This window comes from Sciurus carolinensis, chromosome 1 (genome assembly GCF_902686445.1).
Source record: "Sciurus carolinensis chromosome 1, mSciCar1.2, whole genome shotgun sequence".
NCBI classification, from domain to species: Eukaryota; Metazoa; Chordata; class Mammalia; order Rodentia; family Sciuridae; genus Sciurus; species Sciurus carolinensis.
The window spans coordinates 37,226,574-37,240,952 of record NC_062213.1 but is presented as its reverse complement, the minus strand read 5'-3'; the positions used below and the strand labels follow the sequence as shown (position 1 = coordinate 37,240,952).

The window sequence follows — 14,379 nt, the reverse complement described above, 5'->3', positions numbered from 1 at the left end:
AGAGTATATATATCTCCACCATGAGTGATGCATCATTAAATCGGCGAGCCAACCATGAAATCTATTAGCTTGGGAAATAGTCCTCAGAACACTTTCTTTTCTGGCTTCTGTAGAACTAGGCAGGCTTTTTAAGGGAACACACACACACACAGAGTCTGGGTTGCTGCTGGAGCTCTGGGAGGCTCTTTCTGGATTGAGGACCCTGTGAATTACAGCCGCCTCCAGGAAGTTCTCTAAGAAAGAGTCAAGACGTCCAGAGTGAAGGACGACTGCATAGCTCAGAAGAGTGAACATTTGATTTGCTAACATAAAACAGTGTTTATGCATTCTGGCCAAGATAACCCTGTATTGTCAGTAACAACAATAAAAGAAGGCAAGTGTTCCTGGAAAAGGACTTTTATGTCTATATATTTTTACCAAAGGATCAGTGTTCAATGAAATTATTGTCATCTTTAGAGCACCGTCCCATTTCTGTCTCACATCTCATTTCTGACTTCTATGATTGCAGGAACCATGCCTGACACATCTGTGCCGGCAATCTCTGGAACTTGGAAGGCATTTTCAAATGTTTGTTGCATGAATGAATATCAAATAAAATTTCTCTGCCATTAAGGAGTATCTGGGAGCTCTAGGTAGTGTTTTCTGTCTTTGTGACCATCGTGGACAAAATGCTTTTATGCTGGAGTGTCAATAGGAATATCAGATCTGGCACATTCTTTCTTAGGAGTCCTTGTCACTCAAGTCCCCTGCATCAACTGACATTGGCCTCTGTGGTTGCTCTCATTTTCTTTCCCATTCCTCAGTATTTATGAGACCTCTGCTCAGAGCCCAGCATCTATGTGGTTTGTATTTCATTAGTATCTCCCAGGACCAGGGTTCTGCTCTACATTTTTGGAACCTCTGGACATATGTCTCATTAGGACAGTCTTGACCACTGTGTGTGGATCATTACTGGATTTCTTATCTCTCTTCTCATTAGACTCTCAGCTCTATGAGACAGGGTTGACTTTCCTTTTTATTCCTGACATCTAATGCGGTTTGGCCAATAATGGGTGTTATGGTTTAGATGTGAAGTGTCCCCCAAAAACTCAGGTATGAGACAGTACAATAAGGTTCAGAGGAGAAATGATAGGGTTGTTAAGAATCTTAATCAAATCAGTGATTTAATCCCCCAGTTAACTTAGTGGTAACTGAAGTGGTAGGGTGTGGCTGGAGGAGATGGAATTGGGGTGTGGCTTTGGGGCACATATATCTGATTCTGGCAAGTGAAGGCTTCTCTCTGCTTCCTGATCACCATGTGAGCTATTTCCTCTGCCACACTCTTCTTCCATGACGTCTGCCTCACCTCTAGCCCCAAGGAATGGAGCCAGCCTTCCGTGGACTAAGACCTCTGAAACCATGAGCTCTTAAATAAAATTTTTCTCCTCCGCAATTGTGCTGGTTGTGTCCTTTAGTCACAGGAGTGAAAGAGCTGACTAAAACAATGGACTTCCGTGGATATTTACAGACTGAATGAGTGAGCAAATGAATTAAAGAAGTGAATGAATGAAATGAGCATATCATCCATAGTTAGATCAACTTTTAAAACCTTTTTATTGTGTATAAAATATGCAGCATGCTGTTATTTATTTATTTATTGGTACCAGGGATTGAACTGAGAATTGCTTAACCACTGAACTACTGAGCCACACCCCTGGTTCTTTTTTTTTCATAGTTTTTAAAATTTTTAAAAATTTGTCCTTTTTAGATATACATGGCAATAGAGTGTATTTTGACATATTATGCATCATGGAGTATAACTTATTCTAATTAGGATCCCATTCTTGTGGTTGTACATGATGTAGAGTTTCACTGTTTATATATTCATATATAAGCATAGGAAAGTTATGTCCAATTTGTTCTACTGTCTTTCCTACTCCCATCCCCTGACCCTTCCCTTCATTCCCTTTTGCTTAGTCCAATGAACTTCTATTCTCTTCCCATCTCTTATTGTTTGTTGGCATCCACGTATCAGAGAGAACATTCAACCTTTGGTTTTTGGGGATTGGCTTATTTCACTTAGCATGTAGTCTCCAGTGCAGCATGATGTTATGGGATACAAATAGTTAGTAAAAGTGAAGCAATTAATGTATCTATCAGTTCATATAGTTACCCTTCTTTTGTGTTTTTGTGGCCAGAGCAGTTCAAGTTTACTTACTTAGCAGTACAACCTCAATTCTTCATAGTCTTCTGGATCTCCAACCTTGGTCACGCAGTCAGGTCATCTTTATTCATTTGTTTTTAGATGGAGGCTGGAAATGTGAGAGCCTATGGCCCATGGCTATTGCAATTAGTGTGTCTTTAAGACCTGTCAGCTGGACTTGTCACTACTGAACCAGTGTCTCACTAATACATTTCTCATTGCCAAGTGATAAGCTCAAAAACAAAGGAAAATGATGTTTATGGAGATATAGCACTAAAAATTAGGTGCCTGGTGACAAAAATTATCAAATGGTTATAGCAGAGGACTTGAAATGAATCAAATCAGTCCTCGTAGTTACATAAAAAATTCAAAAGGCCTGTGACTATTCACTTCTTTCTGGTTTCTCTGTGACACACAAGGCTTTTTGTCTAGGGTTTGAAGATAAATAAAAAGCTACGGGGACCAAATAAAATAAAGATTAAATAATACATCTGATGAGATGGTTTTCAGAATACAAAATTATACAATTTGAAAGCAATGAGTGCTTCAAACTTCTTTTAAAAATAAAAGTAAACTGGGTGTGGTGGGGCAAGCCTGTAATCCCAGTGGCTTGGGAGGCTGAGGCAGGAGGATTTTGAGTTCAAAGCCAGTCTCAGCAACTTAGTGAGGCCTAAGCAACTCAGTGAGACCCTGTCTCTAAACAAAAAAGGGCTGGGGATGTGGCTCAGTGGTTCAGCACCCCTGACTTCAACCCCTGGTACCAATAATAATAATAATAATAATAATAATAATAATAACAACAACAACAACAACATGTCATCAAATGAGAATAGTACAAAGGGAATAGCCTAGTATGCCTGGTTCTTCTCATAGACTGCCTCTTAATTGTCTATGTAGTTCCCACTTAGTGTGAATGCTATACTTATAGCTCAATTCTGTGATAAATCACCTTAAGTGATTTCTATTGACAGCTACCCACTATGTAAAGTGAAGGTAAATTCAGTGCCTTTGAATCTCTCTCTCTCTCTCTCTCTGTTCCTCCCAACATTTCATAATGAAACTACTTTTAGTTCTTTCGTTAGTCATTGCTGTAAGCTTTAGTACCTTACCCCTTTTATGGATTCACATGATTTCTGTCGTATATCTTGACGTGCCATTCCTATAAGATGGGGTGTTCACGCCATTATACTTTCTCCCACCTAACATGGAGTGTATTAGTATTTACCTTCTGTCCTGCAGGGAGAGATCTCAATGATGGTTCAAAGGGAAAATTGAAAGCTGAAGACACAGTGGCTTTCATGGGTCTCTTGGCTGGTTAATGCTAGATCTGGGGCTTAAACTTGGAATCTTTGACTCCCGACCTAGTGGACTTTCTGCAGATCAACTCTGCTTCATTCATCAACTGCTCATTGAATGCCTTTTCTCCTCCAGGTACTGTACTAGGTGCCAGCAGTACAAAAACAAAAATAAATGATTTTGCATCTGATGCTTCATAGTCATGTAAGAAAGACAGACACAACAGATAACTAGGTTCCAGTGCAAGAATATGCAAAGGAAGATGATATCTAAATTTATTTATTTTCTATCCCACAGGTCAGAGATTAGAGAGACCAATATATTAGAAGTGACAACCTGAATATATTGAGAAGATAGTGTTTACTCACTTACGCATGTTTAAGAAAATAAGACTTTGCTGATGTGTTTTCAGGAAACTAATTTAAATGGTCTCTTTCAGTCAGATATGAAAGGAAAAGTGTTTAGAATTTTATGATTTTAAATTATATAACGTATATATATCATGTTTTATGCATTCAATGGGTTTTTATGTGTCACAAAATTTTTTGTTTTCCTTATACGTTTGTTCATTATTTTCCCTCGAGTTTAAGGTTGATGCCTAGTTTTAGAGATTCTTTGTATGGTGACTTATAAACTTTCTCCTTTCTTTTTCCCAGATTTTCATCACTGTGAATTGCCTGAGTACAGATTTCTCCTCCCAGAAAGGAGTGAAAGGACTTCCTTTGATGATTCAGATTGATACATACAGTTATAATAATCGAAGCAATAAACCCATTCACAGAGCTTATTGCCAGATCAAGGTCTTCTGTGACAAAGTGAGTAAAGATGACAGTTTGTCATAAAGGTATCTTTGTTATTGGATATTGCTTTTAGTGACATGTCCCCCCTGTCCCTTTCTCTTGTCTAGTAGTGGCAAAATGACCACTTCATCGATCACCATGGGCGTGGTCATCTTTTATTCTTAGTTCCCATGAGATGGTGGGAAGTCACTAGTCAACTGTTTTTTAAAATTTGTTTAGTTATACAGCTGATTTAATCATTGATTGACATTGTAGCCTCTTGGTCAACTCAGGCTGCTAGAACAGAAAAACCTCAAACGGAGTGACTTGAACAACAGAAATTTATTTTTCACAGTTCTGGAGGCAGGAAAGTCCAGGATTGAGGTGCTGAACAGTTCAGTTCCTGGTGAATGTCCTCTCCTGCTTACAGATGTCATCTTCCTTCTTTGTTGTCACATGATGGAGAAAGAAAGACTGCTTGTGTGTCTGTTTTTATAAGGACACTAATTGTATCATCAGAGCCCCATCCTTACCACCTCATCTAAACCGAGGGCCCCATTTCCAGACATCATCACATTGCGGGCAGAGCTTCAGCATATGACAGGAGAGGGGACAAACACTTGGCCTAAAACACACTCTGTCCTATGGTCCCTTTCAATTAGATAACTGAATAATAGATCAATAGTTTCTATTGCATGCAGATGCTATCTCAGAACATATCAATGTAACTTTATGGGTTAAATGGGCCTTATGTGGGTCTTTTTAGAATGAAAACCATACCCATAAAGTGAGTTCTTCAGTACACATGCACTCAGTAAGCATGTGCTTTGAATCTCTCTGAATCTTACCATAAAAACAGCAGAGCAGTTAGAATAGCAAGTTTAAAATCCCTTGGTTAGGTGACAAGAGATCCTCACAAACCCAAATATGAGTGGCATTATGCATCAGTAATGTTAAGATGGTGAGATGTCGGCATCTGAGGGGGAAAGTCACAGGACAACTTGATGACCACAGAGCAGGAAACCCTCCAGTACTCCCAAGGCACTCTCTGGAAAGCACAGAAGTGGGCATTCTGAGCGAGTGCATGGGACTGGGGTGGAGGGAACAGATTCTGTGGACTCCAGTTTACTGTTGAGTGCAAAGTACTGAACATTGAAGTGTTCAGTACTTCATTGAAGTGTTTTGTTCTTTATGAAAAGTGATAAACTGAAGTTTTCTTTTTTAGAACAAAACCTTGTTCTGGGGAAAACTGCTGACAGTTGAATTAAATTGAGTTTGGGCGAAAAAGAAAGGGAAAGTTGAAATAAAAGTGAAGATAAAGATGTGAAGGGAGACAGAGTAGGCAGATCTTAGAAAATACAAGGCAGATCTTAGACTACACCAGAAGAGAGAGCATGAGACCAGTTAGGCTGGAAGTATGCTGGCCCATACATTTCACTTAAAAAAGGCCAACATTAAACTGTCAAATCTTCAAAAAAGAGATCAAGTCAAAGCCAGCCTCAGCAAAAGTGAAGTGCTAAGCAACTCAGTGAGACTCTGTCTCTAAATAAAATATTAGGTAGGGCTGGGGATGTGGCTCAGTGGTAGAGTGCCCCTGAATTCAAGCCCTGGTACCCCCCAACACCAAAAAAAAAAAAAAAAAAAAAAGGAAAGAGATAAGATTAAGATCAGACTTTCCTGTGGACAATGAATGCATGTTGCAAAGACATCACTACAAAACCAGTGAACGCTACAGGCCAGTGTACCAGTTGAGCTAAACGCCATTAAGAAAACAACAGAAGTTAAGAAGATCAACATAAATCACAATTTGAAAGATGCACACACAAGATGTTTGGAGAAAAGGTGATTTGAAAAGATATGTGTTAGAATTCAGGAAAGAAACAAAAGAAAAAAATATTTCAGAAGACAGCACTGAAGGCAACAGAAGGATGAATAAATATGACAGATAATGTCTTAAAGAACATAAGTTGGATAGTAGTACAGTTTTTAAAATTGGGAAAAAAAGAAAAAGAACTATGAGAGAAAATAATAAATATAAAAAAGAAGTAAAGAAGATCTCTCTCTCTCTCTCTCTCTCTCTCTGTCTCTCTCTCTTTCTCCATACATTTCTAATATGTGGATATATATTAGAAACTTTTGAGCAAAAGACAAAACAATGAAATAGAACAAATACTAAAAATAATAAATCAGGAAAACTTGAAATGGAAAGTATACATCTTTAAGTGGTCTACCATATAGTTAACAAAATTGAACCAGGATAACTAATACCAAGTAGTTGAGCTATTGACTTTCAAAAACAGAGAAAATATTCTTTGGAGAATTCTTTGGAGATCTAAGTAAGATAATTTGTCACTAATGGGAAAACATTTATCATCCTACTTCAACAGCAATGCCTTGTCAGAAGACCATGATGTTTAATCAGGTAAAGAAAATATAACCAAGAATTTTATATCCAGCCAAATTAACTTTCAAGTATGACTGTAGGCATAAGAAGTAAAAAAAAAATAGCAACAACAACCCCCGCCCCCCAAATTCAGTGAATGCTCCCTCTTGAAAAACTTACTAGAGAATAAACTGTAGATGGTAACCACAACAGCATTGCTGAAAGTGCTGATGGTGAGCATTAAGTACATATTTCCCTATAGATCTAATTCTACGTGGTGGAAGAGACAGTGTGGGCTGACGATATTGATATAGGACAATTATCAAAAAATTGGGGAGGAGGAGGAGACTATATGAAGAATAAAGAAGGTGACTAACTGCTTTTAGGTACTGAGTGTGAGTAGAAGGACACTACTTCAGATTAGATGCTGGGGAAAGAGAAAGAAGAAAACGAGCTAGTAGCCGGGTCAGTACTGGCCATTGCTCTGAAATCAAGAACTGCAGTCCCACATGTTAAAGGTATATAGTGCCATTAAAATGCCTGAAAGTCAGGGTTTAGCAATGAAAGGGTATAGGGAGAAGCGGGCTCCATGAGCGGAGAACAGTGACAGCAGAAGGTAGAGATGATCAAGAGAAGGGGACACAGTAGCTTGAGCCGCACAGCAGTGTAGGGACATGCAACCATAGCCCCAAACTCAATAGCCTTTTACACCATGATGATTTCCGTTAGTATCAATTACCCAATTCACAGGCAGCACCGTGCTCTGAGGGACAGTTGGGCAGCCTCCATGACACAGGCCAATCACAACAATGTAGGTCAGAAGTCATAAACCAGTGGGCCAGAGTCATAGAGTAGAAGAGAGCTGGATACAAATACAGGTCTGGTTTCAAGCTCATACTACTTGAATTAATGAATACCTTGATGCATAAAATAACAAAATGATAACTAATTCAAAACCTCGACAAAGGCCCAAGGTAGACTTTAAAACAAACAAACAAAAAAATCAGTTTATGTCTTTAGTTCAACATATTAAGCATTAGGAAAACATTTTCAAATAAGGTACAGTATAAAATTTTTAGATGTACAAATGGGAAAGCATTTAAATAATTTGAATTCCCTTACTTTATTCCAGATATTCTCAGGGAGATGGTAGAATCCCCTTCATGGAGGTTTACTCCATGGGACTAAAGAGTAAAGTTAAGAGCAAGAAGAAAGGAAGGAGGGCCAGGGATTTAACTCAGGAGTAGGGAGTTTGCTTATCACGCATAAGGCCCTGGGTTCAATCCCCAGTACCCCTACCCTAGAAAAAAAAGAAGAAAGGGAGGAAAGGATGGGATAGAAATATTTAACAACCAATTTACCTTTACTCTGGCAGTTGGAATTGAGAGTGGGAAAAAGAAGACCAAAAGGATGTTTATATGGTTATCTGATTGCATAGTGTTGATGTGATAAGTACCAAAAAATAAGACGAGACCAAAAGACCTTGCAGAATAAATGGAGAATGTTACACTGTTAAGCAGTGCTCTAGAATAAGAGGGACTATAGGAAACTAAGAGTGTCTTATAAGTTTTCATTCAAAGTTTACCTCTAAAAGAGAGGATGGGAAAGAGGATTGAGTGAGTTTTTCCAAAGTTTTGGCATAGTAGCATGACTTCAGTAATGGTAATCTATAGCAAGAAAAGAAATGGTTGGGAGGACTACGTACCCATTTGGGCAAGTTTGTAAACATGAATACCTCCCCAGAAGAAATCATGTTAACATGGACTCTGCCAATCAGAAAATAGGTGACATTTCCAATACCTCCTATTTTAAATATCAATTAAATAAATAATAGTGCTAAGTAAAAGAAAATGGAGAATGTTGGGTAAATGGTATTTACTCCAAGCAACTAGTGAAGGAAAGAGTTTCTAGTGGGTATTAGAAATCCTGTTATTGAGGGTCAGAAGGGGGATCAAGAAACTTACATGAGGAAATCTCATCTGGGGATTGACTATAATTGCTCTCAGTTTTTCTAATAAGATGGATACAGGCTTTTGTTACAATTTTTCATCATATTTACAGTTCTAATTTCAAACACAGGCAAAAAATCACTCCTGGGAGATTAAAAAGAGAAATAAAAATTTTATTTTTACACTTTTCAAATGGGTGTGTAAATGCAAAAGCTTAATTTGAATTATCTTCTAAAGCAAAAGAGTGGAGAACTATTCTATTTTAAAACTATAAGTTTCCCAAACACAGTCTGGAGTCTTTAACAGATGGAATTCTGCACTATTTATAATCCTCCAGTTTGATATCTAATTAATGCACCTGTGAGCCTACAGGTGGAAAATAAGGACTTTTTTTTTAAATTATGAAAATTCTATTGAAATGCATGTTTATGCATTAGAAATTCAGGAACTATCTATATAACTACTTAGATACTTATATATACTAATTTTATACTACATTTAGTTTCTTCATTATCTTCCATGAAAAACAAGAATTTGTATTACTGCAAACAGTAACTATACTGCACAAAACTTGAGAATGGAGTTGCATTCTTAAATAAATTTAAGAGGAACAATGTAAGTGTTAAATAAAAGACAGAAATAGCCATTACCTCTGGAGTGTTGGCAAAAGTGATCACAATATAGTCAGAACTCTTCAGATACATTTTTCAAATTTAACACTCCATAGTGAAGTAACATTGAGATGAGGAAATTATTTTCAAGTGATAACTTTCATCTTTGTAGCAAATTATACTCTTCTGGAAGAACTAGACCTTCTTTTTGCATTTTAATAAAAGTAGAAGTAATGTTTCCTATAAGCTTCAGGTAACAAATAATCCTAGAAAGGAAGGGATTCTTGGGAGACCTTATGAGGGAAACTCTCTCCATCTTAATGGAGTGTATTAAAACTTCCCTGGGGCATTGTCAAGTCAAAACTTTATTTTTGTCAAATCAAAAACTTTATTTTAGAAAAGAGGACTGTGGTTCTCCCATGAATGTTTGGATATTGTTAGAATTGTTTTGTCATGCTGATATCTGGGCATTCTGGGCAGGAAATTCCTTGTATGGAAGTGGATGGAAGTGGCACCAAGGCTGTGTTCGCTAGAGACCTGCTGTTTTATGTCAATCCTTTGGGTTTAGTATATCAAAGAATGCCTAAAAATCTACATTGAACTTATATAGATCTTGAAAAAAGATTAATTCCAGACCTATTTCTCACAGAAATAGTATAAAATAAAACACTAATTTAGAAATAAAAATGCTGGGCCAAACTTGGGCTGTGTCTTGAACGACCTGTAACTTAGATGATAAAAAGTCCTACTTCTATTCATATTAAATACTATATTGTACAGAACTCCCAACACATGGAAAAATTGCTTTTATGGACCTAAAAAAAAAAAAGAACACTTTCCTTTATAAACTTCAGTATTTTGGAGGGTCTTTTGCTAGTATTTCACATCCATTTGAGCAAGGTGATGTCTGTGCATTTAACCCTTTATTTCCTGAAAATATTACATTTTTTTAAACACAAACACTGTGCGAAGCTGATATTTCAATATTTTATCTCTCTCTTGCTAGGAATTTGCATAATCTGTGTCAATGACAAAACTAAAAGGGAAACGCTAGAAAATAATCACTTCCCTTAGTAGTAAGCAAAACAGTTGCTCCCTTTGGTGGTTTTTGGATATAAAAATGTGTATCTAAATTATCTGGCTAACATACTGTAACTGTTTGATGCTGTGTAAAGCTCTTAGAAATCATCTGGCACAGGACGAGAGCCTGTATGCATTAGCTATTATTATTAATCTTTAAGAACTGGCTCAAAATCCATCTCCTTCATGATGCCTTTGTTGACCACGAGTCCCCATTGTGCCATGACTGGCCTCACCTTGACCACAATTGGCAAACCACATTTTTTTTTTAAAGAGCCAATTTGATAACCAAAAAGTTGATGTCATTCTTTTAAATAAAACCATTCATGTGTCTTTTTCTGTGAACCTCCTGTTTCATGATCCTTGTCTCTTTTTCTATTAGTACATTAGTTGTTCTTTTCATCTGAATCATTATTTATCTATTGAGAGTTTGACACTGTGTGATATTTTATTGCAAGTATTTTCACTCAACTGTCTTTTGCCATTTCTTTTTTGGCATGTGGAAAATTAAAATTGTATCTTGTCAAATCTCTTTCATGTGTGATGATATGGGGGCAAGTTTCTAAAGAGGTAGAGCTTGGTGACCAGACTGAGTTCCACTACTCCTTAAATCTGCTACTGCAAGGGGCAGGATCTGCAAACAAGGAAGTCCTTCAGGCTGGGGTGTCCATGTGAATGTCATCTGTCCAGGGCATTGTGAAAACATGGTGCAGAAGAATTCTGCAAAAATGGAGAGAAAGCAAAAGAGAAACCTTGCTAGAATATCTGTGTTGGGGGATGAGAAGAGGAAAATAGCCAATGACCAAAGTTGCTCCAGGGGATGAAAGGAAAGATTTATTAAGGTGATGATCAACTAGTTAAACAGGATGAGATTTGGTAACATGGCAAAAGGAGACAATGGAAAAATCGATTGCAAAGAGCAGAGTAGCAGTCAGGAAGAGAATAGACATAACCTTTTCTATTTGGTTGAATGAGCACTATATTTAAGAACATACGAGAATATTGATAAGGAAATGAAATTATACTTGTGCATGTTGTGATCCTATATCTTTGTGTGGTTACAGAGTAAGGCAGGAATTCCCTCTCTTATTTCTACCCCTGTAGTGATTTTTTTAAAAAGTTTATAACGAGCAATGGAAAAAATTTATAGGGATGTCACATTTAATTTTAAAGACTTCTCCATGCCTAGGAATGAGTTTTAATGGGTCAATGCTTCATCATATGACATTTTATTATAATCACTAAAATTACTTACTGGGCATCACTGAGTTAGGAATCAGGGTTTTTCCACACTGAATCAAAACTGAAGTTCTTTAAATAGGCAAGAGACCATAAAAGGAGGAAATCTGGGAGAGACGGAATTACCCATAGGTCAGACACGTCGCACAGACTTGTGGAAGCACTCAGCTTCCAGAATTGAAGGCTGACCTTGCGACAGGAATGAACATGGAGCCGCCAGGTCTCCTTCTCATATCACTGTGATTTGTATATGTGACAATTTATTGCATGTTTTGACACATGGCCTGTATTTGTTTTTCTCTATCAGGGAGCAGAAAGAAAAATCCGAGATGAAGAGAGGAAGCAGAACAGGAAGAAAGGGAAAGGCCAGCCCTCCCAAACCCAATGCAACAACTGTGAGTGTCTCTGAAACTGACTGTGCTAAGGAAAGGGCTCCAGGTGGGTGGGACCCCTTCGGGAAACAGGTGGAAAGAAGTGCGTTAGAGAGAAAAGCATGAATACAGAAGGCATGGCCTGCTGTGCCCCGGGAGTGCAGTCAGGGTGATTGTCCCAATGAGAAGCAAATAGAATCACATGAGCACGCTGCTGGAGGTCAGAGGGACTTTGTAATGTAGCATCCTCCAGCAGGGTGTGAGGACCCAAGCTCCACCTCCAGTGCTCACCCTTTCTATTCGTTGAGGGACGGGGAGTTGGGGGAGGCTTTTAAATTGTGTTCACATCTATGGTTTTAGGAAAGGTTTGTGGGAGAGAGCCAAGAACTTTCGCTAAGACAGGGCTGGTAGTTGAGAATTCTCAGTCATGCATAACCCTGTCGTTTATGGGTTTTGTGGTCGCATCCAGCCTCTGATGGGAAGTTGGCCGCCATACCTTTACAGAAGAAAAGTGACATCACCTACTTCAAAACCATGCCGGATCTGCACTCACAGCCCGTCCTCTTCATACCTGATGTTCACTTTGCAAACCTGCAGAGGACTGGACAGGTACGCCCTCCCTGCCGACCCCCACCTATTGTCCGTCCATGGGCCTGGTAGTGCCTTAAGACAGAAATGCTTTGGGCAGCGTTGCCCACAAAAATAAAACCCACTTTCCATTCATTAGGGGAAAAGTCAACAACATTGTCTTCAAAAAGTGAATTTTAATGAAGAAAAATGTCAGGGCTTCCCTTATAGCGGGAAAAGGAGGATAGGCTGATGCTAGTGAAGTGTTGGTAATGCAATGAAAGAGGAAGCAAGCAGAAGACCGACAACCTGTAGGAAAAGTTATTTTGTTGGCTTGTCATGGGGCATTACCCAGATGTGGCAGAGCGCCACCTAATGCTAGTAAGTATAACTGCACCTATAGCTTCATAAAGTTGAGCAAGGGGAAAGATTCTTTGATCAAGTAAGGTCCTATCAACAAATTCTCCTTTGTTAAATTAGCAGATCCCATTGAGAGGGTAAATCATTTCTCACCTAAAGAAAAATAAGGTTGTAGACAAGGTCCTCCTTCAAAATATAAAATTAAAAACCAAAGTCTTATAAGTATGTCTACAAGTGAGATGAAAGATCTAATACTAAACCATCCTGAAAGTCTAATAATTGACTGTTTTTACACTTGCTCAGGTTGGTGGAGTATTATACATCCACTAAAATTTTAATTATGGAAACTATGTAACAACATGGAAAACATGATAATGATTGATGAAATAAAAGTAGACTGGGCATGGTGGCTCATGACTATATTCCCAGCAGCTCAGAACTGAGGCAGGAGGATCACAAGTTTGAGGTCAACCTCATCAACTTAGTGAGGTCCTAAGCAACTTAGTGGGATGCTGTCTCAAAAAATAAAAAGGACTGGAGACAAGACTTAGTGTTAAAGTGCCTTGGGGCTCAATCCCTAGTACCAAAAGCGGGGAAAAGAAAAGTAGGATACCAATTTGTGTCTATAACAAAATCCTAGTCATCTAACTGGACTGGAAGAGAAATTGCACCATTTTTTTAAACCAGATTATGGGAGAAAGCTGATTTTTTTCCCCTTTTGTTTTTACTATATTTCTGTTATGTGACAAATTAAAATTGTGGGGGGAAAAGAAAAAAAAATATTTTCTGAAGGTTAGCCAGAATTGTCTTACCAGACCAATTGGGTTTGGAATTTTGCATTGATTGGTCTTGGTTTGAACCCCAGGTCCCTGAGGAAAGACTGTTTTGAGGAACAAGGGCACAGCAAGACACTCAAGTTTTTCTCTCATCCTAAGTGTGCAGACACTCATTGGAATTGATCCTAGTCTAGAAGGAAAAATCATTATTGACCTCTCACTCTCTTTCTGGAGAGTATTTATTTCACTGTGCAGAGCAGCTAAACAACCAGAGGGGTAGTGGTGGTAGTGGTTCCTGTTGCCGTTCATGACATCATGTGGTAACAGAACCCCTGTGGCCTTTCCTTAGAGCCATTTCCGGTAAGACTAATTTAGCGTTTCCATCTTGTCTTACTTGCTTCATAAGAACAAGGACACAAGGGGAAAAGGAAAAAAATTATAATTTATCCAGACAGGAGTTGCAGCATCTAATTTTTTCTCTTTTTAATTCCCAAGTATGTGGTGGTAATTTGTGTCTGTATTGCCTTTGCTCCATGATTTTATGGAGCTGGGTTTCTGCACCTTCCAGAAGAGGGACTCACGGAGTTAGACTGATCTTACTGTTTGCTGTCCTGATTCTGGTTGCAGTTCCGGGTCTATGCTGACAACCTGACCTTCTCTTTTGGCAAGACGTCCCTGAAATATACAGATGAGTTTAAGAGCAAAGGCGAGCCAAGCTGGCCGCCCATGACTCGGTCCTCTGGCCTCATTTGCCCCTCAGGGTTGTGAGCTGGGTTTCAGCTGGAG

General features: G+C 38.5%; 1 protein-coding gene across 5 annotated transcripts in view; it reads left to right on the top strand.

Moving 5' to 3' along the window:
• The window catches only part of Grhl2 (grainyhead like transcription factor 2), a 147,677-nt gene that overhangs the window by 100,527 nt on the left and 32,771 nt on the right, over positions 1–14,379 (top strand). For all 5 annotated transcript variants that reach the window (XM_047544898.1, XM_047544889.1, XM_047544907.1 and 2 more), the window contains exons 9-11: positions 4,135–4,293; positions 11,827–11,914; positions 12,360–12,499. In XM_047544898.1, coding sequence (XP_047400854.1) covers positions 4,135–4,293; positions 11,827–11,914; positions 12,360–12,499 — 387 coding nt within the window. The remainder of the gene's footprint in view (positions 1–4,134; positions 4,294–11,826; positions 11,915–12,359; positions 12,500–14,379) is intronic.